This window comes from Molothrus aeneus, chromosome 5 (genome assembly GCF_037042795.1).
Source record: "Molothrus aeneus isolate 106 chromosome 5, BPBGC_Maene_1.0, whole genome shotgun sequence".
In the NCBI taxonomy this organism is placed as follows: Eukaryota; Metazoa; Chordata; class Aves; order Passeriformes; family Icteridae; genus Molothrus; species Molothrus aeneus.
In genome coordinates, this window is record NC_089650.1 from 2,406,775 (window position 1) to 2,428,890 (window position 22,116).

Below are 22,116 nucleotides of genomic sequence, written 5' to 3' on the forward strand. Positions count from 1 at the left end.
TGTAGTAAATGTAGAGTATATCCACTTTATCTGCTATTAGTACTTCACCACCAAAGAAGACCAAAGCTAAGGAAAAGATCCTTCCACTTCAAAAACAAGGTTCTAAAGCTGGAGGCCAATTTACTAATTTGGTCACAAATATCAAAAAAGTTTGAGTGTCTTCAATATCTTTCTCATGGACTTCAATATTTCATGTAACTACTTATGTATAGGAATTTTTGTGGTTTTAAGTAATTATTCATTAATCCTTACAAGTGTTGAAAAACTTGGTAATGATTAAAAAAAAAAATCAGTAAGTTCCCTCACGCTTTCAAGTCTTTCTCAGTGAAACTGAAGCATTTAAGGTATTGCCCAATTTAGAAACACACTTCAGGAAAGAGACAGCTCAAAATATCAACCACAGACGTCACAGGCAAAAAGAGCCTTTAGAATCACAGCAATTCCTAACACTCACATTTGATATTCCACCTCCCAGCCTAACTTTGAAACAGACTCCAGGGATAATGGGCCCTCCCAGACCTGCACACGAGTCAGACAACTTGTTTGTGCAGGGTGAACTTTTGCCACCCTTCCCTCTGGGAGAAATCCCATTAAGTTTGCTCCTAGGAAATCAGCTCCCATTCTTTTTCCTGACTGCTCCTCTCTGCCTGGTTGTCTCTCCTCTCCTTCTGCAACTACTCCCACCCTTTCAGCCTTCTCCTGCAGCCCAGCACTACCTACAGCCCTGTCCTTCCACATCCAAGCCATCAGAAGCTGCTTTTTGGATGCAGTCCCACCTCTCTGACCCACACCCATTTCTTCCTGTGCCTAGAATCCTTCCACCTCCACACCCAGCTCCAGCTCTGTGGTATTTTTGGTTTTTGGAATATTTCAGTGGAAGAAAGAAGCAAATGTTCAAACAGATAATAAATGTGCAAGCATTCCCCCCCAAAAAAGTACTCCTTATCTGAACAGCTTTGCTCACTACAAAAGGCACAAGGTAGCTTGTAGCTAAGTCCCAGTTCACCCATACACCATTATTTGACCTACAGGTCTCACCATGTGTGAAAAAGAATTACGTTTATTCTTCATTTTAGTAAAGTAAAGGTTAGAGGTAACAAGAAAAGAACTGAATTTCTGGGAGGAATACTGCAATTCTTAGTCTTGGAGAAAAATAGTTTGATCTGTTCATATTTTTCTCAAATTGCGTTTTTCCTTTCAAGAAAGGGCTTTCCAGCAAACACCACTGGCTGTTCTTTGATTTTTCTGGAGAAAGTCTCAGCTGAATGGGAAAGGATCTTTAGAATGCACATAAAAGACAAAGGTTCAAACGAAAGCTGAATTCTCAATGAGCGCAGGTTTATTTTAGTAAACAAAAGAAACTCGGAGCTGAATGCGATCTTATCCCTTTTAATCACTTAATAAATTTTTCTTGCCTTCCCAATTTTCAAGCTACATGTCTACAATAAACAAATCTGCACTGACAAAACAGTCTCTATAAAAGCACACAAAACCTCTATTTGGTGCAACAGTGAACTCACCTTGGCTTTGGCCAGGCTTTGCCAATGCCTTGATTCAGCCATCAACAGGCAAAAACTGGTCTGATGAACACATAAAAAGTAAACTTCAAGAGAAACCCCCAAAAATGAAACTTCAACCCTCTTAATTCTTTGAGTTTCTAAGCACTTTTGCAGTCAGCTTTTGTACTGCCCAAAAAGTATCAGTCTTACAGCAAGTTAAGAAAAATCAAATTCCAACATGCAAACAGCCTACCTAATAGTACTTCTGTAGAAACCAACCTAGGCAAAGTGATGCAAAATTCCACAAGTATCATCTTTGGATTGATTTTTAGAACAACCTTATTTGGCAAATTAATAATTTAAATAATATAACCCTTGCTTGAAAAGAAAAAAATACTTTAAAATTTGAACATATATTTAGAACTACTGCAATTAGAACCAAAAATGCAAGAAAAGTAAGCAAATGCCTGAGTTTAGATCACTGGGTCATTTTAACCAATGATAAGGGTTTCTCAAACACGTGCATAAATGCACACACACATTTAGTAATTTTATGGTCCTCAAACCCAGTGCTTTGGTGCCTAAACATTATGAAGCCATCAACAAGACCTAAAATCATCAAGCTGGAAATTCTCAATGATCTTTCCAGGTGAGGAGTCTGAGCCCCATGACCAGGTGTATCTTCTCTACTGAGAAGTATCATAACGAGATTTTCCTGTGGGGTCCTTTTCCTCAGGCACTTATAAATAACATAAATGACTTAAGCTTCCCACAATACTGCCCAGCTTAGATGTGTTTTGGGGAGAAAACCCTTAAGTTTTCAGAGTGCACAATACACTCAGCACAAGTAACCAGTCCAGTGGAGGACCCTAAGCAGGACAAAAGAAAAATAGCAAGTTTGCTGCTATTTTCAAGCCTCAGGAGTTTTGCTTCATAATACAGAAGATACAATACTTAACTGAAAATAACAAACGTTGTAATTGAATGTTATCAGTCCTACAGTCAAGGGCCTTACATTCTGGGTAAAAGTTTAGTTATTTCAGCAAAGTTTACTGCTAGAGCTCCCCCCAAGTGCCACTGAAGGGATGGCAGCGCACAGGTCTGATGCATAGTAAATAAACCCAGATTTCTCACCCTGAAAGAGACAAAACACCCAAACAATGTAACCACTCTCCTGAGAACACACAAGGTATCCTGGCATTGCACATTTTTAAACTCCAAATAGCAAAGGACACCTGTTGTCATTCGGGTTTACCAGAGGTGAGTGAGGAGGATGTGGGGAAATGGTTCTGTCATTAGCAAATATTCTACTGCTCAAAAAAACCCTGAAAAAATAACATGCCAAAAAGGTCAAAGTCCTAGCTAGCATCAACTTACTATGACAACCCTACACCAGCAGAAAACCACAGTATGCAAAGGGAACAACTCCTTATCTGTCCCTGTTTAAGTGTATCTTTCCACTTTAAAACTAGAACAAATTCAATGCCGCGGGAGAGAAAAAAAATGTGTAAAATAGTCACTGTTTGGTATTTACTTATTCTGAAACCAAATGCACACATCCCAAGAAAAATACAGTGTCCTTTAAGAAGAATCACATTTCAGTGCAGTCTGTATACTGAGTCATTTGTTTGAAATGCCAGTGCAAGGAATGTTAAGATTTAGCTGACGATTATCTCCTCGACATTATCCCAATTTGATTATACAGTGTTTACTACATCAAAGCCAAAAAAAAGCACAGTAATAGATTCAGCAACACACCCACTTGGAACACTGAAGACCTATTATTAAAGAACCAGAAGAATAATTTTCAAAAGGTTTTTATTTTCAAACACAGTCTAGCATAAGATCTTACCATAAAGGAAGGTTGTTAAACATTTCTATTCAACCCACATATTTGAAGCTGTGCCTCAGAAGTTTGGTCAAATAATTTATGTGATCAGGAAACTTGACTGCCCTTCTTGTCTAACTCTGACTGGACACAGGAATCCAACAGACAGGTTTCAGTGGCTGAAGCACCAAAAGCATGACATTAACATTCATTTCCCTGTAACTCATATGGAATGTAAAGCAATATGTTTCTTTCAGACCTAACCACAAGCAAGATTTCAATATTTATAGTTTTGCCATGGTTTTGTTACACTGCAATTGACATAACAAACACTAATATTCAGCCAATCAGTACACACAAATGAGCAGGTTATGGTTAAAAATCCATACGTGGGGGTGTTTGCATGGCAGGAGGTCACAACAACCCGGTGCTGTTTGCCCCTCCTGCAGAAGCCCCACAGTAGTTGAAATTCAGACAACCAGAATTATTGTAATCAACACATCACCCTGAGTTGCAGTGCCTAGGATTAGGAGACAGTGATTATAACGTTGTCTACATTAGCTCTCACATCCTCTCTAGCACCAGCAGGGCTGAATGTGAGACAGCTTTAAAAGTAGAAGCTATCACTGGGCAGGAATTCAAATTCAGCCCAAGACTCTACACAACAAACCAGTATTTAACTAAGGATGCCAAACTGGTCAGACCACGTGAACCTTTCAGCAGACCTGACAGCACCAGCCCTGCTATCCTCCTACATCTGTCAAATCCCAGAGAAGTGTTTGTGCAACGTGTTTTCAAAGACAGCACAACTTCCAAACACAAACTGAGCTATTTGGTGCTGGCTATCAGCAAAACAATCAGCTCCGTGTGCATCCTCACAGTTATGGTAACACCTTGAACACAAGATCTTGGAAGGACAAGGGTACACAAACAACCTAGCACTCAGTAAGTCTGTCCAGAAGAGCTCTACAACAGCTGTTCACACACTTGTTTATTCCAGGAGAACTCAAGTTGCTATTTTCCTGTTACTACAGCTGGCCAACACACTGTTCATAAGCATATTCTACAAGAAGAGGTTCCATCTCAAAGCCTAGAAGAATTTTTTTTTCACATTGTATTCACACACAAACACAGCTTTCTTTAATTCTCACTTGTCTTCATTTAACAATCTGCACAGAACTCCTCAAAATTCTCAATGGATCCCTGTCCTCAGTCTGGTGGATTTCTTGTCAATTTCTACTCAGCACTCCTGCAATGTCAATTGCAAGAAGGCAGAATGGAACAGAAAAACAAACACGCTGCTTATCAACAAACAATCTGCCCTCCTAGATAGCACAGCGCCTATTCTGGTCAGATTTCTTGGGAGCATTATGCTTTAATATATGTTTTAAAATTTTGTTTAGGACCAAATCAAACACACTCATATAAAATAAACCATGAAACACACATATAACATCCACCTTACACTGTCTACAATGCATCTTACACAGAGCAGCAACCTTGTACTCAACACTTACAACACAGAAAAAACCTACCTCAGCCTATAAACTATGTCTATAACCTTCACTCATAAAAATTTTCACACTAATGACATTTTTAATTTAAAGACAGCAAACCAAACACTCAATGCAGTGAGCAAAAAACTCCTGAATGAATTGAGAAAAGCCTGTGAATAGTTAAACAGAAGAAAAAGAAGCATGTTAACTAAATATACATAGGTGCCACTTAAAAATTTTCCAGGTGAGGATGGTCTAACTATCTAGAGAGGAAAAGTCTGTAAGAAGTTTGTACAGATCCAACCAATACACCCTCTGGACTTCTTTACAAGAGCTTGATTTTCATGCCTCTCATTCAAAAAGACAATACACACAGTAAGGCTACCACAGTGAACATGCTCCTCAAAACATACTCAAACCAGAACAAAAAAAAAAAAAAAAAGGAAATCAATGCTAGAAGCAGAAGCAGGAGGTCTGCAAAGAAAATGGCCAAATTAAACCTTCAGTGTGGCTTTAAACCATGTAATTAGAGAACAGGGCTGAAACCAAGACTCTTCTCCCAGTGATGAAGTAAGATCTTGCCTTTGTGAAAGCATTAATGGCACAAGAGGGTACACAAATGCCAAGCAAACAGACAAATTCAAGGTTTTCTTGGCTTGCAAGGACATTTGTTGATAGATGGTTACATTCACAGCAGAAACTGCACTTGAATCTGCATCCTCAAACAGCCTGAATTAGCAAAACCAGTCAAGAAATTGTTTTAGCTGTGCGGAATTCAGTAAACAAAGGACTAGATACCCTATGAAAATTTAAATGCTCCTTTGGATTTATAGCACAACAGTTTCAGTATGGAAAGCATTCAGAATTACAGCAACATTTACACAAACTAATTGAAAATTATAGTATTGTGACAAACATTCAACTTACTTTACATAATATCTTGCACCTTCAAAAGTATAGGCTTCCTCCCAACCTGTGGGTAAGTCTGGAAAACAAGCAGCAAAACATTCCAATTACCTTTTGAAATGAGAAATGATGCTAGCCATCCTTAGGTCTACTCCGTAACACCAAGGTAAAACACTGTGTCTGATTCCTCATGTTGAAACCTTTAGTCCCAGAAACAAAGATTTCAGAATTGACTCACCAGACTGCCTAAGTGTGAATTCTGTAAGCCAAGAGAAACTACATACCTGAAAACCTGATTGGGGTTTCAGGTTCTCAAAAAATAACAAGGATGGTTTAAGTGTGCCCTCGTTTAACATTCCTTCCTTTGCCCAGAACTCAGGGTCATCCCCAGCTCTCCCTGTCTTGAACTTCAGCAGCATCAGCTCACCTGGCAGACAGAGATCTGAACAAAAGCTCATCTAACTGAGCTACATGCAAGCCACAAGCTCCTTAAGAGGCACGATATCAACTGCACCACAGAGCATTAGCATTGTATTAGCATAATTCCACCACTGTTGTGACTAAGAAGTGCTCCTGCAGTGTTTACAACTCTGTTGCATTTTACATGAAAATCGTTTTCCATGTAAATCTAGTGGAGGATGTGGGTGCATTCTCTTCCTTTCTATTACCACTCTTAGGAGTCAGGAGTCCAGATATAAAAAAACCCCATACCACTAATGGTCAAAATTTCAGTTTCCTGGTGTGATGGAAGCTCTAGAGATGTTTGGCACCTTAAAAGTTTGCCCCCATCAATAAAAATAATGATTGATACGTAGTGCTCTCCCATTGAATTATGAAAGCAAGAATGCATTTCCTAAAGAAAAAACAAATCAGGCTGGGTTATGTGGTGGTTTTTATCCTCCTCATTACTTATTTGCTCCGGATGGTTTTTTTCTTCACTCCCATCTTTCCGCAGTACAAAAATCAAGGTGTCTTTTGATAACAGCACGGGGCAAACTACAGCAAACAGGAAGTCTCTCCAGCAGAAGTATTTATGGCTGCTCTAAGAACTTTGCAAAAAATACCCTTCCAGTGCTGAATAGCTCAAAGAATAAAAAGCACTTCAACCCATAATGGAGGACAAAGCTTTCCTCACCGTCTAAAACATGCCTCACAGAATTATTCAACAGAGAGCTTTACAATAATATACATCTGCAAAAGAAGTGCCATTCACTCAAAAATTGTTTCTTAAGAGGAGATGTATTCCGAAAATATTTTGACTAGGTTCCAGAACAATGGTCAGAGCAAAGGAAGAGATAAACCCCAGAATAATTCTGTTTGATTATATCTGTGCATGGAGAGATTCATTAACATACACATGAATGAGAAAAACTCCAGGAATAGATTTTGGTTTTAGACACTTTGGTATCTGATTGATGAACTATGGTCAGTGTATCCAAGGTCATGCCTCAGCCTTGTGTTCAGAAACAAGTTTCATTTACCTGATGATAACTCTGCTCTGTTACACACAATACTCCAGACACTCAAAAGCAAACTGCATTTCCTTTAGAAGGCACTTAACAGCAGAAACAAATGAGACACTTGGAAAATTACTGGGAAATCATCATCAGTCAACAGGGACAGTGGGAATAGTTTAAAAAAAGAATTAATACTCAGCTAATGCCGGAGTTGAACAAGAAAAGCTCTTCACACACATCTGCCCCCCCATGCATGCTGCTGTATTTGAAGGCCACTTTCTCAATCTGAGCACTGAGAGCAGGAGCAAGAGGAGCCTCATAGCAATCAGTAGTTCCATTTCCCAGCATTAAATGACTTCTTACAAACAACAGAACCTTCACTGCAAATCAAACTGCAGGGTTCTAATAGCCAGAAACCTGTGGTTTTTAAACTATTCCCAACTCGAAAACAAAAACAAAAAAAAAAAAAAAAAAAAAGAAAAAAAAAAAAGAAAAGAAAAGAAAGGTTGCCCACCAGTTTTCTAAAAGGCTGTTTCTGATTCCTTAATGCATAAGTATTAACCAAACATAAAAAGCAAATAATCTGATACAGACCAATTCACTTGCAGATTATTTCCCTGTGATTATCCAAGGGCTTATATACATAAAAACAACTGCACGTATTACTACACTCCACCACCTCCCAGTGGCATATGCAGCCTGTGTGCAGCTCCAGCAGCCAAGAGTTTGGCTCCGGGTCTCCGGAGTGTCTGCTGTAAATCCTCCTCCTCCAGCACCTCCTGCTGATACTTCTCCAGAGTGGAACAAACAGCAGAAGCAGACTTGATTCCACCCTCCTCCCTTCCAAGTTATTTCTAATGTTTCAAGCCCTTTTTCCTCCTACCTATTCCACCTCTCCCAGTCACTTGGAAAGCACACAGACTCTCAGCCTGGATGGAAACGCAGGGAGAAAAAAGGGTTTCTAGGTGACTAGCGAAATCAGCCCCTACATTTCTAGTACACCTATCGTGGTTAAATCTAGGCACTGCTGGAAATAGAAATACGATGAGTGGTTTCGTGCTAAACTGGGGAAGGATGCTATGCAGGTGGATAACCGGGGTAGCCAGCGAGGAGCACGAGAGGAACGAGGCGGTCTCTAATGGTAACTACACAGGCTCGCAGGGGTGATACAAGGCAACGAAGGGAGAGCGGAGACAGATACATTACACAGGCACAACTCGGGGGCAGGGGGAGAGAGAAGGCGCCTGAAGAAGCTGGCCAGCAGGCTGGGCATGCAGGACTGCACGGAGACCGCAGCACTGTTCACCCCGCGGGGAACAACTGCGCGAAGTGCGGGCAAAGCGCGACCGGGACCTGTCCCGGGGGGCTGCGGGGACCGGGGCTGAGCCCGGCCGGGGCAGGGGCGGGCGGGGGCGGCCGAGCCGGGGCTCCGGGCAGGGCTCCGGGCTGGGATCCAGGCAGGGCTCCGGGCTGGGTCCTACCTGCGCTGCGGCGGTGCCCGGTGATCACGGCCTCGCCGGTGAGCGGGTGCAGCCAGGTCGTGCTCTTCGCCTCTTCGCTGCGGGGACGGACACACGGACCGAGTCAGGCAGGCGCAGCCCCGCCGCCCCCTGCTCTCCCCCCCCCCCCCATTCCCACTCCTTCCCTTCCCCGCACGCCCCTCCCGGCCCGGCCCCGCTCCCCTCCTGGCCGGCCCCGCGCTCACTTGATGAAGAAGACGCGGCCGCCCTGGCTGATCCCGTAACTCCAGCTGCCGGGCAGCGCCCGCAGCCGCTCGGCGCTCAGCTCCGCCATGGCCGAGCCGCCGCAGCCGGGGAGAGCCGGGCACAGCCGAGGGGAGCGCGGGCGGGGGGGTGGCGCGGGCACGAGCGGCGGGCGCGTCCCCGCCGCCGCCAACACCTTGGGGAGGGGAGGGCGCAGCGCCCGCCCCGCCCCGCCCCGCCGCGGGGGCGCGCGGGCCGCGGGGGCGCGCCCGGCCGGCGGGGGCGGGTTCCGGCGGGCGGGGATGGAGGGAGCGCCGTGAGGCGGCCGGGGCCGTCCCGCGGGGACGGGGGCGGGATCCGATGTGCAGCGGCCGTGCGGGGGGCAGGGAGGCACGGACGGAACGAGGCGGCCACGGACGGAGCGAGGCGGCCGCGCCCGGCCCGAGCGCGGCTCCGAGATTGCTCCCCCCGCTCTGAGATCGTTCCCCCGGCCCCGTTCGTTCGCCCCGGCCCCGCGATCGTTCGCCCCGCAGCGCTGCGAACTCCCAAATGCTCGGCTCCGCCGCTGGCAGATCCCTGATCGCGTCCGTAAGGACAAAGGAAATTGAAAGTTTTGTCCTATTTCCTCCCCCGGTGAACGCGCTCTTCTCACACCCTCCGCTTCGGGCGTTTTTGGAATTGCTTATGGAAAATAAATTTGTAATTTCTTTGTAATTTCTTATTTTAGTCCTCAAAGTATAAAGGGATGACATGTTTTCCCCTTCATGCAAACCGGGCTGTCCGTGTCTTGTGCCCCTATTCCAGAGGTCTGGGATCTGGCATGGGTGCGTGTTTCAGTATTTCAGGGAGGTGGCAGCAATCCAGGTAGAATCCCCGGCTGCAGAAATGACTATCTGTGCCAGTGTGTAGAGTTTAATTCACGTGAGTAATCCGATTGCGTGTCCATTTATGCACAGCCATCCAGCCCTTCGATGTAAGTTTCTCATGACAAATGTCAATTTCTAAAGCTGTGCCGTGGCCCTGATATTTCTAAGAGAGCCTTGCCTTGCAAAACGACTTTCTGAATAAGCACTGGAGCTGGGAAGTCTCGCAGCACTCCTGTGTCCACAAAACATTTGTAATTCACAGCTGACAGGCAGCTTTATCCCCTCTCCCACTCTGAACACCTCAAGAAAAATAAAATTGGACAAACAAGCTGTTTCTTGGTTTGGTCCCCATTGTGCCATGTGGTCAAAACTTTAAATCCCTGTTGTCCCACACATGATATTCCAGACACAAAGAGCAGTAAACGTGAGAAGATCTGGAGTTATCTTTAAGTAACTGGATGCAAGATAAGAATTCCTCCCTGTCCAGCAATACCTTTCATTTCCACTCGGCACTGACAGCACCTGGGATTTATGGACTACCAGAGGAACACCAGTCTGGGGGAAACACAAGTCATTCTGTAAACAGTTCCCTTCTCTCCTAAGAGCAAGAGCCCTTAGATGATGAGTAAAGTGAGTAATGGCCCTTCCTGTCAGGGGCTGTGGAAAGCTGCCTGGCAACAGCAAAGGGGAAATCGAGTGCATTTTGGGCTCCTGAGGTGGGAGTGGTCATGTCCTAATATTTCCCCACACAGCCTAAGTAAAGCACAGAGCAAGTGCTCTTAATCCCCAGAATGCTGGATACCTTCCACCATGCAGGATAATTTTTTTCCCTAGCAGAGAAGTGCACGCAGCACAGCTAGACTTATATTGGCCTAGATCCATAAATTAGGTATTTAGGTAGAACTAAGGTGCATAGATCCTGCCCAGTCCCAGCATGTGCTTTGCCAAATGGCTTCCTTAGGCAACTAAGTTCTGCCAGTCCCTTGCTTTGCAGCCTTTTTTTTGCTTTGCTTGTGCTTAGATCTTGGTAAAACCAGCATCATGGTACTTAAAATAAACCCAAACCTGGCTGAATTCTCAGGCAAGACATTATTGCCCCAAATGCCATGGAGGCTGGATAAATTGGCTGTGTTCAGGCCACACCTAAGAAAGACTTAGAAGTTTTGTTTCTGAATAACTCACAGCAAACAGGCTGGCAGCAGAGTCATCACCACAAGCACTACAGGGAACATGTTCAGCCTCAAGGATGAAGGGTGTTCAAAACCATGCCACTCTATTCCCAGGAAAATGCTTTTTGCTCCGAGCTGTTCTAAAGCTGTTCTAAAGCTGAGACTATTCTATGAGGATGCTGAAGGTGCTCCTCCTCCCCCTCACATTATTTTGCAAATATAATTATTGGGCTCTAGCATGGTGGCATGACTTGCTGGGCTCATGAACAGGAAGCTCACCCCGGGGGTGATGGAAGACCTTGGTTCTACTTCACTCAGGGACATTTAGTTCAGGGACTCAGGTGCTTTCTGATAAGTAGTCATCAAATAAAATGTATTTGCAGATGCTCACCCTGCCAGGTGCTATGCACACTGAACCCCCAGTGATTTCTGGAGCCCAAAGTTTTACCATTTTTTTGAAACAAAGGGTATGAGGGAAACCACATCTGCATCATTTGTGCAGGCTGGTGCTGGCAGTTTTTTTCTTTCTGAAGGCTGCTCCATGCTCCACAGTTAAAACTTTTGCTTCAAAGTTGGTGTAAAAGTTTGATCAAAACAAATCACACATGGAGTGTTTTGCAAGGTTCAGTAATGGTACATATTTTCTACAGTCAAATAAGTGCATGAATGCTCTTAAAAGAGGGACTCAGGAACAACATTTAGGGAAAAAAGGTTTAGAAAAAAAAAGGTTTATCACTAAGGGGAGTAAAACTCTTCTTTGAAAGGAGTTTATATCACCACAAAAACTGCATGCATAATTCAAGACACTGCATATCGTACCTTTCACATCATTCTTTTTTACTATGAAAATGAACTAATGATTCCAAATGTGAAACTGGTCGGTGTGATTTATAAAGCTCAGAGAAACCCATCACAGTGCTCCCATCTGGCCAATGATTTTTTTTTTCTCCCAGAAGAGTTGAAGGCAGATTGTTGGAGTGGTGACCACCATTGGCACAGCTGCTCTCTGCTCTCTGCATGTATGGCCTTATTTATCTGCTGCTCCTGTCTCTGATGGGAAGAGGATGTGGAGGAGGATGTTAATCTGGGAGACAGAGCCCTCCCATCAGGACATTGGCTCTCCACCACTGGGGGCTTGGGATGAAGTAAAAACCCAGCTCCACTGAGATTTTTCATGGGAAACATTCAGTTTCTCCATACTGACCCAAGCTTCTTCCCTTCCTCTTTCACCTCCACATGACAGAACTTTTCCTAGCAACTCCCTCAGGGCCAGGGAGTACTAAGGGAGAAGTAAGACTATTGATGTTTTAAGACAATAATTTTGGCTCAAAAATGTATTCATAATCAAAATACTTAAAATTCCTGGGGCAAAGGAACCCTGCCCACAAAACAATGAGTCCCTTTAAATGAGATTAATTAAAAACAGCATTGAGAGAACAGTCATTGAATAAGACTCAGAGAATTCCATCCACACCTCTCCCAACAGGTATGAGGTGACAGCAAGCATGATGAGCCAGTAAAAAAGGGCTGGACTCTAAGCATAGCATCTGACAAAGCTTCTGAAGCAGGGAGTGGACTGCAGTCAGAGAATCACAGAACATCCTGAGCTGGAAGAGACCCACAAGGGTCATCAAAGTCCAACTCCTGGCCCTGCACAGTCACACCATGTGCCTGAGGGACTTTTCCAAACCTTTCTTAAGCTCCGTCAGGCTTGGTGCCATGACCACTTCTCTGGGAAGCCTGTTCCAGTGCCCAGCCACCCTGTGGGTGGAACACCTTTTCCTGATACTCAGCCTAACCCTCCTCTGATGCAACTGCAGGCCATTCCCTTGGGTCTTGCCACTGGTCATGGGAGTGAAGAGATCAGTGCCTTTCTCTCCTCTTCCTTGTGGGGATGTTGTGACTGCAGTGAGGTCTCGCCTCAGTCTCCTCTTGTCCAGGCTAAACAGACCCAGTGCCCTCAGCTGCTCCTCACACAGCTTCCCCTCAATGTCCTTCACCCTCCTCGTGCCCTCCTTTGGATACTCTCTACCAGCTCAATGTCTTTTTTACATTGTGGCACCCAGAACTCTCCCCAGCACTCAAGGTGAGGCTGCCCCATCCCCCAGAGAGGGGACAATCCCCTCCTTTGCCTGGTGCTGCTGTGCCTCCAGGACAGGGATGTCCCTCCTGGCTGCCAGGGCACTGTGCCTCATGTCCAACTTGTCCAGCACCCCCAGGTCCCTTTCCATGGTACTGCTTTCCAGTTGCCTATTGGTAGGCATTTATTTACTATTAGATATTTATCTGTTGTTAGATATTTACTATTATTAGTTATTTACAATTATTAGATACTTATCTGTTATTAAATAACTATTATTAGTAGATGTCTAGAATAGAGACTCAATAAGGTGAAGGCCTTGTCAAGCCTCTGAAAGGGGGAAATGATGCCTTAAGTTTTAGCTTTCATATTTTTCAGATTTTGTGCTGCCTTGGTGTGTAGCCCTGAGCTTCATATTTAATGTCAGTAGGTTCTCTTCACAGCTTAGTTAGACAAAACAATTCTTTTCCATCTTGAGAACCAAGGGCAATTGTTACAAGCTTCAGGCCCAAAAAGCATAAGCAACAGTGAATTAAAGAGAGAAAAACAAGCAGGGTGGGACTGCAGGGGCTAAAGCTGGAATGGGACAATGAACTGCAAGATGCAAATGGAGCAGAACTGATCACAGTGACAGACCCCATGCCCAGTCGTGCATTTTGGGACCATTTTGGTTCATCTTGGGTGCAGCCCTGGCTGGGCCTTTGTGCTGCCCAAGGTGCATCCATTGAGGAGATCCTTTGAATAAATCCCTACTTTGTTCTTTAACTCGCTCTAGTCTCTGTCCTAGGTCAGCCTTCCCAAGGCATCAGTTCCAGACTCCAGTCTGTCCCTACAGCCAGGGCTGCCCCATCCCTGGTGCAGACACCTCACCTAAAACCTCTCCACAGAACTGTGTTCATTACAATTGATTCTGTGTGTTCTGTCAACGTGAATCAAATTGGATGAGGTTATTTCATGGAGTCTGTGACTTTACATCTTTTATGTTGTTTAACTAGTGAGACAGTAGAATCCTTGAAAAGTGAGGAAAGACCATTGCTGGAGGTGCAGTTTTATATTACACATTCTCACCAGGGAGCTGCTTCTGAAGGGTGGGTTCCTTTTTACCCCATCCCTAAACATGATTTTTTTTTCCTTTTACCACCTTGCAGTCCATCTGAATTACACGGGTTTGCTGATCTGATAGAACATAAATCACAAACCCTCTCAAATAATTAGTTTCCTATCAGATCAATAAGCTGATCTAACACATCCTGAGGTCACTTGATAACTAGATCCAACACATGGGGTGAGAAGAGAAGAACCACTCCTTTAGGCTACATTCCTCAGTGATGAGGAGGGGAGAAAAAATCAACAAATCCACTAATTGACGTTCTCTGGAGTCAGGATATCTCCGTGCAGATGAAAGAAGCAATTAGCCTGGGTCAGAGGAAATAAGAAAGAGGAAAAAAGCTGTTGAACACAGCCTCTGCAGACAGCTCTGTTGGTAGAATGGAGCCTCTGCTTTGCGCCAAATAGAGAGCCTGATAGAGAGTCCAGGGCTGCTGTCTGGTAGCTCTTGGGACTGGAAGTTTTTTTGGGGGTCATTGGTACCAGTGGCACAGGAGTCCTCTTCTGGGTTAGTACAAAGCATCAGTGTGACTGAACAAGCACTGGGTCATCAGCCTGCCTGCCATCAGCACGAAATATCCTCACACACTGTGAGATACACAACCAAAGCCTGTGCATGCTCAGGCAGTAGAAACAGAGTGGTATCTTACAGCTTAATAAGTTTTGCAATCTGTTCTTGACAGGAAAAGCAGTTGTTCTCATTTCAAAACTATTTTTTTATCTGCAATTAATGATTTCCAGGTCTAGCTGTGCTCTGTAGGATTTTTGTTTCCTTCATGGCAGTGAATCCTAATATGAGGCCATTTTCTTTGAAACATCCAGGCAGACTAACACAAAACAAACTCCAAAGCCAAAGCGTGAGATTTGCTTTTCCCTGGCAGACAACACCAGAAAAGCAAAAGGGCTTATTATTCTCTGAACCAGCATCATCTTGCCAGAATCATCTTGCCCATTCACTGCAGTTTTGAACAGAGAACAATTTTTAATTGCAAGCCTCTTTTCAGAGACTCACTCACTGTATGGTCCTGCCATGTATGTACCATGATGATATTACGTGATGAGTCTTCCAGCCTGAAATGATGGGTGCCATATTTGGGACCTTCAGGTTTCTTTTACTGATCCTGTGATATTCGGTGTCTCAAAAAGGATTGAAGATGCTACTTTTCAAGATGAACAACTACTTTTCTGGAACATTCTCTTCTTCCTTTTCACAGCCTTCTTGCTTAGGAAGCCCCTGAACCTCATGATAACAATGGTAGCCTGTGACTTTCACACAGCGATAAAAATGACATTTTAAAATCATGTTTATTGCCAGGATTAGTTTAAAATAGTATTAAGAAGGAAAGAATTTGTGAGGGCAACACAGTGATCTCAATATTCTACTCTTCCTCTCACAGCCAGTTGCTAGCTACATTTGACTTAAGCCAGGGTCTTTCATCTTTCAAACAACCCTCTCATTTGAATCATCTAGAAGGAAACCATATACAGTAAAACACAAATAAATTCCCTGTCTCACAGCTGGCTTCTCTGTTTCACAGATCTCTTCAGGATCTGGTAGACTTCAGCATCTGCTTTTCTTCACACAGTTATCTTCACTGCTGCTGTCCAGTTGCACAAAAACCTGCTCTTTTTCAAATTGTAGGAGACAAAGAGGCTTTCTCTGTTATAGAAGAAGCAGAAGATGACCTGAGTTCCTCCAGAGAATTGCCTTTGTTTGTTCAGTAATTGCATGAACAAATAGGAATGAGCTTCATGTGGAATATCTGGAAGAGCTTCACCTGTGGTTTGCATTATGTGAGATATACAGGGCCCTGTGGCTGAGAGGGCTTTATTTATGTGGGCTTTTATGTGGCTTTTTTCATACCTTTCCTCACATGCATTCATTCCCCCCTTCCCCCTTTTTTTTTTTTTCCAATGGGGCTAGTAAGAATTTGCAGTATGTTTGTATTTAATACCAACTATATAATGAATTTTAAGCAATTCCCATTAAACTTTCAGCAACTGACAGTCTTTTTTCAGAGTAGGGTGAAATAACACTGCATCTCACCCTTGAGATTTTACTAGGCACCCTTGTTGCAATCTGGATGACATTTTCCATAAAATCATTATGTTGTGGATACCTTGGCCATGAAGTGCTTTAAGCGATACTATTTTTGCAAGACATTTAACATCTTAATCACATCATGGGCCATTTTCTGTAATTACCACAGCTGGTGTAGTACGTGTGTCAGTCTTTATGGACTAAACATAAGATTACCAGTGATGTTCTTTAATGGTGTTACAGCAGAACAACAAGAAAAGTAATCTATTTTTAGCCTGTAATTTTCCCAGCATCATAAGCAAATCCAAGCCATATCTTATGTTGATCTAAAATTCCCTTGACTATATTTAGATATGGGCTGGTATCTGTTTCAAGGCTTGTTTTGCTGTTAACAGCACTCACCTTTTATCATCTTAGCAGGTTCTTTCTGGCCTGGTCTATTTACTAGAAATTCTGTTCTTATTTTGTTGTATTTTTGTGTACTTCAGCTTTTCTGTGCACACCTCTTTCATTTTATCTTCATGAGCTGCTGTTCTTCCATAGTTTCAGCTCTCCCAATGGGAGGTAAAGCTGGCTTTTGTTCTTTCACATTTGTTTCCTTTACATCTGATTTACATTTTACTCACAGTAAGAATATTTTGTTCACTGCATGACATGAGTTTCACCTACTTAGGCTGAATAGTTATTTAACTGAAAAAAATGTTACTGAAACTTGTCTTGCAGAACTGTGTCCAGCTCAGACTCACTGAATTTCAGGTGCTGGGGCTGGATTTTCCTGACAAAAGAAAGGTATCTACCAAGGCCTCATTTAAAGCAGCAGTGGGCTAGTCAATATAGTTAATATGGACTATGGAGCAGTTCTTATTCTGATGTAGGGACCTATATCCACTCACTTGAGTCACACCTTGAGCTGTTCTGGCTGCACTGACTCTGTTAACAGTGCTGGGATTCCTTCCCAGGCAGGAGAGACCTTGATTGCAAACTGCTGTAGTCAGAGGAGATAAATTCCCCCTGAAACACAGCTGCCATTTGGACAGTTCCCACAAGGAACCTCCCATATAGAGTATTTCTTTTAGAGACAACTGTAGTGACTCATGGGAAGCTTTTACAAGATGTTTTTATTCTTGTGAATTTAACTGTGCATTTTCTTCCAATCAGTTTCTTCCATTGCTTCATGAAACTTCACTGGTTGACTGCAGTTTTTAGACTTCACCTCTGACTATTCAGACCTGTTCTGCTTCTTCATTTTGTGATGAGGTTCTGTAACATTAGCTGGTTTCATTTTCAAAACTTGTAATCAGATCTAGCTCTGTTCTGCAGCTAATTCTCACAGCAAGCTAAAGCTGTGTGCTTCTGGCAACCCTCTTCTGAGGGTCTCTTGGTCCCTACAGTATTCTGATCTCAGATTTGATTTTGAAAATCACATGATCAACAGTACTTCCAAACATTATAAGTGTCTGGAAAGATTTCCTCTTGGTTTCAGTTATACAGTGGCCGTGTCTCAATATTTCAGTCTTTCCAAGAGCACAATATTTTCTCAAATCTCTATAGCACAGGATTTCTCATTTGCAATCTGGTGCTTCTGGTCCTGCAGTACTCAGAGTTACCTTAATTCATCTTTCTTTTCATCAGCCCTGTCTCCTTTTTAAAGAAAAATTGTGTTATTTTATTGAACCTACTTCAACCATATCCTCCGTTTCAGGAGAATTTAGTATGCTTTGAACTGTTTTTTAGTTTCTCCTCCACAGTGTTCTCCCCTTACCACTCCTTCTGGTCTTTTTTATTTTGAATGTCATCTTTTGTTTGTACTCTGCTGCATGTTAAGTTGCATCAAAGAAAATGCCAGATTAGTGATAAAAAAGGCATCTCTCACACAAATAAAGGGTCATATGCATATATTTTATATATATATATATTTATTTATTTATTTATTTATTTATATATATAAGTCACAAAGATACAAGAGAGGAAGGAATTTGTGAAGGAGAAACTAAAAATATTCCACTGAGCCAGATTCTGTCACGAAGTATCAGTGACAACAGTTGCTGAACTGGGGAGTGTTCCAGCCTCTCAGGCAATGGGTCACTTTGTTATAGCCAGAAACCCACTGTCATCTGTCTTGCTATCATCTCAGTGCTCATCTGTGCTTGGTTTTATGTTTGTATAGTTCTGTCATACTTTATATTTCCTCATATCCTATTGTCCTTCAAACAGTTTCCAACCTTCATTTTTATTTTTGTGGATTTCTCTTCTCCAGGGGAGGCAGGAGCCCTGGGTGGCAGGATTGTATTAGCTGAAAACAAGGTTATCTTTCATTGAACACTTAGAGATTCACACATCACACACAGGCTGTAACTCCCTGGTTAAATATTGCTGTTAATGCATCTCTTTTTTTTCCCCAGCCATTTCCATTTGTCCCAGCTTGTAGCAAAGGTTAAGCCAGCTTGATTTGTAGTAGTTTCCTTTTACCCTTATGCTTTTAGTTTTCTGATGTTATATTTTCTGTATTGTGGAATTTTCATCTTAAATTTTTAATATAGATTTCTGCATATGTAGAATATCTTGTCTTTCCCAATCTAAACAATTGTATGATTTTCTGATTCTGTTTCCTTTCTGCTTTGTTGTCCTGCTGCTCCCACCAGCTTTTACTTTCTCATTTTGCTTTTCTTTCCTAATTTCTTTTTTATTTTCCTCTGAAATGGGCCATTCTGCCTTGAACCCTACTTCCTCCTCGTTATCTTTGCCTTTCCTGGCGTTCCTCTTTCACTCAGCCTCTCCCTTCCTCATTTACACTTCTGCTCCTTCTCCAGAGGACAGGGACAGGTAAAAACTGTGACAGGATTACCTGTCCCCTGTGCATGGCTTCCCCCAAAGGCTGCATCTTCTCTCCAAGGCTGGCTGTGCACCTGTCCTCTCTTGTGATAATTCCTGCAGAACTCTGCTCCTCCAGCTGGTCCCCAGAGGACCCAGATCCGTGCTGTGAATAACGAGGCTTCCCTCCCTCCAGTCTGTTCTGACTATCACTTCTTTTTTTTCTCCCTGCCCACTCATTTTCTATGTTTAATGTCCATGTGACACCATTCTTCTCTCTCTTGTACTCAGCCTCCCATTACAACTGGCTCCTGGCTTTCCATTTTTGCTTCCCAGAGCTGATGATTTCATTTTCTGCACTGAAATCTCTGCTCCTCTGCTAGATCAGCTGCTTTATTCCTCCAGATAAGCCCTGTTTGTTTTGCTTTCTTCATAACATTTCAGCATGCTCATGTTAATTCCATCAGCCAAGATATGAGAACATTAAACATGTAACTTCTTAAATTTTTCAGGTTTTAGAGAGGTCAAGGAGAAACGTGTCAGACTTGCAAGCTGAAGAGGTTAATTTCTCCAATCTTTGCTATTATTCCTAAAACATCATGAAACAAACCAACAAACAAAAAAAAGGATGCTATTGTCATACTGGGAAGAGTATAAGAAAATCTCTGTGAGATCAGGCTGCTGGGAAAAGCTCGAAAGAAAACCAGCAGCACTCTGCAACAGAAAGAAATTAAGTAATCCTGGATCTTTGGAAATGACAGTGAAAGAAAACCAGAATTCCTCAGCAAGGGCAGGGGGAAGGGCTTTTAAATAACAAAGACAACTGCAGAGGGGATTGCAAAAGCTCTGAGAAATGAAGCAACCCTGCTCAATCAAAACCAGGAGTGAGCAGCAGCAGAGGAGCCCCAAGGGCTGCTGGTGCTTCACAAGGAGCAGCAGCAGAGGAGCTCCCTGCCACATGGCCACCCTGCTGGAGGAGTTGTGCAAACCCTCCTGGGTGGGTTAACCTGCCTGCAAAGGAGCCCCAAGACTTATCAGATGGATGCCCCAAGGTGTGTGGTAGGAAATGGGACAATGCAATTGTCCCTTTATTAATGTGGGGAAAGGAGGAGGTTTGCAGAGGAAAGGATGTGCTTGATTTCTTCTTGATGATAGGCAGAGTTTGTGTCTAGCACCACTTACAAAGATTGCCTGTTGCAACAGAAAAACAAGCAGAAGAAATGATGTTTTTTTAACAAGAGTGGTTCAGTTTATGTGATTGTGAAAGAAAATGTTTTACCAGTCCAGCTATCCCAGGGAACAATTTCTTCCATCTTTTTGACCACCAGTGAAAAGATCATTTAAACCAGCAGTGCTGTTTATACCAGCAGAAAATACAACATTTTCAGTAATGCTATGAGGTAAAAAATAAAAGTGAAAGAGATAAGAAAGTCAGATTTCCAGTGTAATAATAATTGTAGTGCAATAGAAATGCTCACAGCAGAATACTTTTGTCAAAGAGAGGAATAATGAAGTGTAGAAGAGGGTGCATTATAGGATGCATCCAGCTCAAAGAAGAAAGAGAGAGAGAAAAGAAAGAAAGCAAGCAAGAAAATAGAGATAAAGAAAGAGAGAAAGAGAGAGAGAAAGAGAGAAGAGAGAGAGAAAGAGAGAGAGAGAGAGAGAGAGAGAAAGAAAGAAAGAAAGAAAGAAAGAAAGAAAGAAAGAAAGAAAGAAAGAAAGAAAGAAAGAAAGAAAGAAAGAAAGAAAGAAAGAAAGAAAGAAAGAAAGAAAGAAAGAAAGAAAGAAAGAAAGAAAGAAAAAGAAAGGCAACCCTGTGTAATCATATTGGAGAGACATGCCAAAAAATAGCTGAAAAAATCCTAGAAACCACCCAAGGGTAGTGAAATCAGGAGATGCTTCCATGTTCCCACAGGAGACAATATAGTGGGACAGACATCACCATATTGTACTAAAGTAAGTCCAAACGGCTGAAAATTCAAATTGATTCTGGAATGGTTGTTCAAGGGACAGTTGCTCCAAGAAGGTTCAAATGTGTCTGTCACAGAAAAGACTGTATTCACCCAGTAAATAAAAACCCATGCTCAGCCAGTAAAGCTATGCTAGATATTGATTGGCAGTTCCTAGGGAACTGCTAAAACCACAATACTGAGGAAAAAATGTAAGTGGAAAAAAGATAAAATTGGGTTTGGAGCAGTTGTCACTGGAAAAAAAACCCCAGCAACTTACCAACCTACCAACCAACAATGACAAAAGAAAAATAAAGGGAAGCCCTCAAAACAAATAAACCCCAAACCAACCTAAAACACCCAGGCCAAGTCTGTTCAGTTGCAGACCTGAAAGAGACCTGATTGAGTTTTGGACATGTGCTGCATTGCTAGACTGCAGATAGAGGTTGTTACAGCCAGTTCCTAGGGAAACTAGAGGAGGGAAAGAAAATGTTCCAACAAAAATATGAGAAATTATCAGCTCCTTTTACTGTGATTGCCAGCAATGAAAGAGTTTGATGTAGAAGGAGAGCTTGGTTACGCTGGTGATAGAGGGGAATCTATAAATAAATGGATTTCACAGGTATACCCAGGACTAGAAGAAAAGGAACAAAATACAATTGAGATAATTCACCACTTCCTTTGGTGTCACAGCTTTTCATTGCATTTCACTATGAAGGCACTGTAGTCTTTCCAGGACAGGAAGTATTGGATCAGTACTGCTTAAGTAAAAACCCAGCTCCTTCCACAGACATCCCAGAACACAGGTATGTTTGTGGAGTGACATTCAGCCTGTCATGTATTTGTCAGGTTATTTGTTACCCAAGCCAAAACCCCAAAAAGTGACATGAGGAACCTCTGGCAAATGCTTTCCTGCAAAAGCATCAGTGCTGACTGCAGCCCTGGTGTTTACATCCCATCCCTTAAACATTTCTTCAGAAAGAATCAGCCCTGTGAGGACCAGGCTACAGCATAATCTCTGACTGGTGAAGCTGACAGGGAACAAAAAACTGAACAAAATGTATACAACATGGTCTAACAAGTCTGAGTTTAACAAGACAACCTTGCTTTGCTTAGGAGGAAACACAAAACTAGGAAATCTGAAGAGGAAATGAGAAGTGGGTCAGTCCTTGAGATAGGCAGAATCATAAGAATTACTTTTTCA

General features: G+C 42.8%; 1 protein-coding gene across 6 annotated transcripts in view; it reads right to left on the reverse strand.

The window, feature by feature from the left end:
• The window catches only part of PLEKHA5 (pleckstrin homology domain containing A5), a 159,403-nt gene extending 150,399 nt beyond the window's left edge, over window positions 1–9,004 (reverse strand). For 2 of the 6 annotated variants that reach the window (XM_066550907.1, XM_066550906.1), the window contains exons 1-3: window positions 8,892–9,003; window positions 8,668–8,744; window positions 5,751–5,808 (exon numbers count right to left, since the gene is read on the reverse strand). In XM_066550907.1, coding sequence (XP_066407004.1) covers window positions 5,751–5,808; window positions 8,668–8,744; window positions 8,892–8,980 — 224 coding nt within the window. In that variant the 5' untranslated portion in view covers window positions 8,981–9,003. Of the gene's footprint in view, window positions 1–5,750; window positions 5,809–8,667; window positions 8,745–8,891 lie in introns of all 6 variants that reach the window. The other 4 variants (XM_066550909.1, XM_066550908.1, XM_066550911.1 and 1 more) reach the window with 2 other exon arrangements.
• Window positions 9,005–22,116: the final 13,112 nt, after the last annotated feature.